This window comes from Colobus angolensis, unplaced genomic scaffold (assembly GCF_000951035.1).
Source record: "Colobus angolensis palliatus isolate OR3802 unplaced genomic scaffold, Cang.pa_1.0 Scaffold37, whole genome shotgun sequence".
Classification (NCBI taxonomy): Eukaryota; Metazoa; Chordata; class Mammalia; order Primates; family Cercopithecidae; genus Colobus; species Colobus angolensis.
Window position 1 is genome coordinate 4794345 of NW_012117043.1, and position 6701 is coordinate 4801045.

A 6701-nucleotide genomic window follows, 5' to 3' on the forward strand; every position below is an offset into this window, starting at 1 on the left:
AAAAAAAATACTCAAGTTCTCATTTTGATAATCCAAATATAACATATAATGATGCCCAAAAACTTCTGACCTATCAAGACTACCCCAACATTAAATACGACTGTTGTTTTATAGTCGGTGTTCATGTTCTGTCCTTTCTTGCATGAGTATTCTTGACTGAAACTAGATATCTACTCCCAGATAACTGTTAAATGGTCAGTAGGTTCTTACACCAAGGTGTAAAATCCTAGAAAAAAATGGACAGCTAACATTGTGTAGCTGGGTAAAAGGCTGGAAGGAATGAGAGAGAGGTAGATGTCCAAATTAATCTTGTCTTGTGGTTTTTCCGTTCTTCAAAAACACCTTCACACATACACTGCAATTTTTTCACTATAAATATAGTTACATTAGTCTATGTAACAAAGGTAGAGGTTTGTTTGCTTTAGTAAGTATTAGTTTTTTTTTTAAATTAAAGCAACTGGATAGATTAAGATTCTGTCATTTATATATTAATATGATTTTATGTAGATGCGGTACTTTTTTTTCCTAATCTAAGCTGAAATAATGCCATAAGGGCAGTTTTGATTGCTATCTTGAAGGGTTCGGGATATAGTTTATTTAGAGCATGTAACTCTTTGGGGGACAGTAAAGCAATCCTGGGTGGTTGACCCAGTAAATGATTTTTTTCTGAGGGGCAGGAAATATGGGAATGTGAGATGAAGTAGAGAAATATAAAGAGCAGCATTTAAAACTTTATATTTTGGTAGGGCCTGATTTAGGGAAGAAAGGGATAAGAGTTATCTACATCCCTTATAGGAGGGAACTGCATGGTATATGGCTCTCTTCTTCCCAACTCATGATCATCATTATATTTTAGTTACATTATTATAATATGCCTTAATAGGTTAGTTTGGGGAGCTTAACTACAATGTACAATGTTATTTCTTTAGAAAGGTAGTTTGAGGACAACTGGATTTTCAGAATCTTGTGTCATAATCTGTGGACTACATCTATAAACAACAAATACTAGCAGCTCTAAGTTTATGTGAATTTTGGCCTTATAATCAAGTTAACCAAAATTGCAGAAATCAAAGCTAGACTCATAATATTTTACCATTTGAATTTTTTTTTTTTTTTTTTTAATGTGGCATGATTTTTTTAAGGTTTCAGGTACGTTCACCAACTTTCTTTCAAAAATCCCGGGACCAGCATTGGTACATTACTCAGTTGGAAGCTGCACAGACTGGTTATATCCAACAAATAAACAACCTTAAAGAGGTAAGGAAATATGTATTTCTGGTTTAGTGTTTCCTGTTGTCCTTTTGGCTTGTTATATTTGTAATTAGATTTTATGTATTTATTGCTATTTGTAATTTTGTAGTTTATAATTAGAAAAAAAATCTAGTTATCCTGTTCCCCATCCTTACCAGTTCTGCAGTGTGCAGTTTAGTAACCACTAGTCACATATGGCTATGTAAATTTTTATTTTACTTTATTTATTTGTTTTTTTATTTTGGAGACAGGGTCACACTCACTCTTGTTGCCAGGCACAGTTTCCACTGACTGCAGCTTCAGCTTCCCAAGCTTGGGTGATCCTCCCACCTTAGCCTCCCAGGTAGCTCTGACTTTGAGCAGGTGTCATGGCTAGTTTTTGTATTTTTTATGGAGACAGGGGTTTCTCCGTATTGCCCAAGCTGGTCTTGAACTCCTGGGCTCAAGCATTCTGCCTGCTTTGGCCTCCCAAAGTGCTGAGGTTACAGGTGTGAGCCACTGTGCCTGGTCTGTAAATTTAACTTGATTAAAATTAAAAATTTAGTTCCTTAGTTGCAGTGGCCACATTTCAAGTGCTTGCATTGGGTACTGCAAATCTAGAGCATTTCCATCATTGCATAAAGTTGTTTTGAACAGTGTGGCTGTAGTTTGAGGTAAGCTCTTTGTGTTTCTGTCGGTGACTTAGTTTCTCTTCCACAAGTTATCTTGGATTTAGAGGATTCTAGGCTATAGCACAATTAAAAGTTGTCCCATCTTTTTTTTTTTTTTTTTTTTTTTTTTTGAGACGGAGTCTCGCTCTGCCGCCCAGGCTGGAGTGCAGTGGCCGGATCTCAGCTCACTGCAAGCTCCGACTCCCGGGTTCACGCCATTCTCCTGCCTCAGCCTCCCGAGTAGCTGGGACTACAGGCGCCTGCCACGTCGCCCGGCTAGTTTTTTGTATTTTTAGTAGAGACGGGGTTTCGCCCTGTTAGCCAGGATGGTCTCGATCTCCTGACCTCGTGATCCGCCCGTCTCGGCCTCCCAAAGTGCTGGGATTACAGGCTTGAGCCACCGCGCCTGGCCAAGTTGTCCCATCTTGAACTCTTAACTATTGTTGAGTGAGCACTGGAGAAGATTAATTGATTAATTTTTATTTTAAAATGATAAACTAAGGAATGTTTCATTTCCTTTAGGAACTTAGGATGTGGCAGGAGGTTTGGAGTGCTGAGAATCGTATAGGTCAGGGAGGAAAATATGAATAAATACATGCTTTCAGAGATTTTCATGTTAAATGTACTATTTAAAACTGCCTATATTCACTATACTGTTTGCTATTTGTATGTTTAGCTTAGGCTGGATATGAAAGAAGGAGGATGAGCATAAATGGGGCAGTTTATCTTTGTCATCAATTTTTTTCATAAATAAAAGGCAGTAGGGATTCAGAGAAATGGTTTAAGAAATGGTGCCAAGTGAGGTGGCTTACTCCTGTAATCCCAGCATGTTGGGAGGCCAAGACCAGAGGATTATTTGAGCCCAGGAGTTCAAAACCAGCCTGAGCAACATAGCAAGATAAATAAAAAATGAAATTAGCTAAGCATGGTGGCACATGCCTCCAGTCCCAGCCACTTGAGAGGCTGAAGCAGTAGGATCTCTTAAGCCCAGTAGTTCAAGGCTTGCAGTGAGCTGTGATGGCACCACTGCACTTCAGCCTGGGCAACAGAGTGAGAAAGTTCTCAAAAAATAAATAAGGAAAGAAAGAAATGGTTTTAGGAGCATCTGGATGCATTTTTTTTTTAGCTAGAAACATCTTTTACTGTGCCAATGAGCTATGGCTAATATTTGTGCTTTTCTTGTTTTAAAAGAGACTTACTATTGAGCTATCTCGAACTCAGAAATCAAGAGATTTGTCACCACCAGATAACCATCTTAGCCCCCAAAATGATGATGTTCCGGAGACACGAGCTAAGAAGTCTGCGTGCTCTGACATGCTTCTTGAGGGTGGTCCTACTACAGCTTCTGTAAGAGAGGCCAAAGAGGATGAAGAAGATGAGGAGAAGATTCAGAATGAAGATTATCATGTAATAATGAGGCCAGTTTTAGATTTTTGTGTTTGATAAAAGAAACAGTGGAATCATGGCTTTTAACATATTACGTGCTGAAACAGTAGGCTAAAAATATTGTCCATTGATCTCCATTAGTAATGTATATATGCCCTTATGTAAATGTTAATAAGTTAGAAGTTGTTGAATCAAATTTCAAGGTTCTGAAAAAAACAATACATTCTGTAAAACAGACTGTGATGTACATTTTAAAAACTAAACTACCATAAATTGTGGATTTTAAAAGTGTGTTCTGGCCGGGTGCGGTGGCTCACGCTGTAATCCCAGCACTTTGGGAGGCCAAGGTGGGCGGATCACATGAGGTCAGGAATTCGAGACCACCCTGGCCAACATGGTGAAACCCTGTCTCTACTAAAAATACAAAAATTAGCTGGGTGTGGTGATGCTTGCCTGTAATCCCAGCTACTTGGGAGGCTGAGGTAGGAGAATCACTTGAACTTGGGAGGCAGAGATTGCAGTGCACCAAGATTGTGCCACTGCACTCCAGCCTGGGAGACAGAGCAAGACTCCATCTCAAAGAAAAAGAAAAAAAAAAAGGTGTTCTATTTTCATTCACTGAAACTAGTACATACCTTGTCATTACTTATGTAGGTAGAATGATTTAGGATTTAGTAGATAACCAGGCTCTATCCCAGCTAAACAGCAGCCAGAATCCAGAATAAGAATTTAAGAAGTAGTTGATATTTTTACATAAGAAGGGATGCCTAGATAGTTGGGGTTTTTTGTAGTAATTTTTTTTTTTTTTTTTTTTGAGACGGAGTCTCACTCTGTCGCCCGGGCTGGAGTGCAGTGGCCAGACCTCAGCTCACTGCAAGCTCCGCCTCCCAGGTTCATGCCATTCTCCTGCCTCAGCCTCCCAAAGTGCTGGGATTACAGGCTTGAGCCACCGCGCCCGGCCTTTTGTAGTAATTTTTAAGATGAGATACTTCAATTTTAAGTTACGATGAAGGACCCAGTGGGTCGAGAGAATGCACAGATTAAGTGCTTTGATAAACTAGAGATAATAGGGTTTGGAATGGAGCAGTCAAGTGAAGCAGTTAGTCTTTGATAAACTGAGTTAAAGGAAGGGTGGAGTTTGCAGGTAAGGCAGCTGAAAGTTGGGAAAGTTTTTGCTTAATAGTGGGTATTTTTTTTCTGTGCAGATAGGTGACAATGTTAATTAATGACCTTGATAATGGTAAAATTAGGTAGAACTGAGGAGTGATGGTTTGAAATACAGCTCTGTGAGGAAGCTGATGGGGATTATGTGAAGGATTCCAGTCACACTGAGGGCCCAGCTGAAGGCAGCATACATAAATTAGTAAAATGATATCAGTGTGGTTGTGTGATTTTTCTCTACAGGGCTCAGCAGCTGAGGCACGGAAGCAGAAAATAGATTTTTGATAACTATATTATTCTTTGGTGCTTGGTTTATGGGGTGGATGGGGTGATCAACTGAGTAGAAACATTTGGAATACATGTCTTGTTTTCTTGCCATTGATCTAGCACGAGCTTTCAGATGGAGATCTGGATCTGGATCTTGTTTATGAGGATGAAGTAAATCAGCTAGACGGCAGCAGTTCCTCTGCTAGTTCCACAGCAACAAGTAATACAGAAGAAAATGATATTGATGAAGAAACTATGTGAGTGTCCCACTTTACTACTGTAAAGCATTTAAGTGGTAATTAGAAGCATATTAACTAACTCACACTTAAAAGTAGGGACGGACATTCAGCACTTTTTTGAAAGATTGAATCAATAGCCAGTTTTTCTCCCTCTAATCTCTGGGCTCTTAGCCAATAATTTTTGTTTTTGTTTTAACTTTTAAATTTGAATTTTGAAATTATTTTATGCCTAAGAAAAGTTCAGAATTCCATATTTCCTTCACACAGATTCATTCACTATTAATATTTTGCTTTATGTTTCTCTGTATATAATTTTTTTCTGAAACACTTGAGATTGAATATACTTCTCATTGTCTATTTTTCTAAAAACAAGGATATTCTTACATAACTATAGAATAGTTATCAAGATCTGGAAATTAACATTAATGTAATACTGTAACCTTCTAAAAATTTGCCAGTAATGTCCTTTGTCAGGATCACGTTGCATTTAGTTGTTAAATTGATTTAGTTATCTTCAATCTGGGTTACTTTTTTAAAAATTTGTTTTTCGGCTGGGCGCGGTGGCTCACACCTGTAATCCCAGCACTTTGGGAGACCAAGGCGGGTGGATCACAGGTCAGGAGATCGAGACCATCCTGGCTAACACGGTGAAACCCCGTCTCTACTAAAAATACAAAAAGAAATTAGTCGGACGTGGTGGCGGGTGCCTATAATCCCAGCTACTCGGGAGGCTGAGGCAGGAGAATGGCATGAACCCAGGAGGCGGAGCTTGCAGTGAGCCAAGATCGCACCACTGCACTCCAGCCTGGGCGACAGAGTGAGACTGTCTCAAAAAAAAAATTGTTTTTCATGACTAATACTTTTTGAGAAATACAGAATGGTTTATTTTGTAGAAAGTCCCTCAATTTGGATTAGTCTGAAGTTTCCTCATGATTAGATAGAGATTACACAGTTTTGGCAGGGATACTACGGAAATGATAATGTATCCTTTTCACTGCATCATATGGGAGTGGAGCATGATGTCAATATGTCCCATTACTTGTGGTTAATTTTGATCACTTGGTTGAGGTAGCCAGATTTCTGCACTCCAAAATTACTACTTTTTCCTTTATAATTAATAAGTATCTTGTGTATGGGACTGTAAATATCGTATTTTTCTTCCTACTTTTTCCTATAAATTTTGACACCCCTTGATGAGTGTTGCTTGAAAAAGGTTATTGTGTTGATTGCCAATTGGTGTTTTTCTAATTCCATTATTTCTTATTCATTAGTTGCAATTTAAGGAAGAGCTTTTCCCTTCTGCCCTATTGATGAACTAATTAATGAATATCATCAATGTGGATAAATTTTTTTTTTTGAGACGGAGTCTTGCTCTGTCACCCAGGCTGGCATGCAGTGTCATGATCTTGGCTCACTGCAACCTCCACCTCCTGGGTTCAAGTGATCCTTCCACCTCAGCCTCTCGAGTAGCAAGGATTACAGGCACGTACCACCACGCCTGGCTATTTTTTTGTATTTTTAGTGGAGACGGGATTTCACCACGTTGGCCAGGCTGGTCTTGAACTCCTGACTTCAGGTGATCTGCCCACCTCGGCCTCCCAGAGTGCTAGGATTACAGGCGTGAGCCACTGTTCCCAGCCAATCTCTTTTTTAAAAAAAATACTCAAGTTCTCATTTTGATAATCCAAATATAACATATAATGATGCCCAAAAACTTCTGACCTATCAAGACTACCCCAACATTAAA

At 39.0% G+C, this 6701-nt stretch overlaps 1 protein-coding gene across 1 annotated transcript in view; it reads left to right on the forward strand.

Moving 5' to 3' along the window:
* TRIM37 (tripartite motif containing 37) overlaps window positions 1-6701 on the forward strand; it is a 133122-nt gene that overhangs the window by 62610 nt on the left and 63811 nt on the right. Inside the window, exons 14-16 of the mRNA XM_011953774.1 lie at window positions 1143-1257; window positions 3093-3308; window positions 4836-4972. Coding sequence (XP_011809164.1) covers window positions 1143-1257; window positions 3093-3308; window positions 4836-4972 — 468 coding nt within the window. The remainder of the gene's footprint in view (window positions 1-1142; window positions 1258-3092; window positions 3309-4835; window positions 4973-6701) is intronic.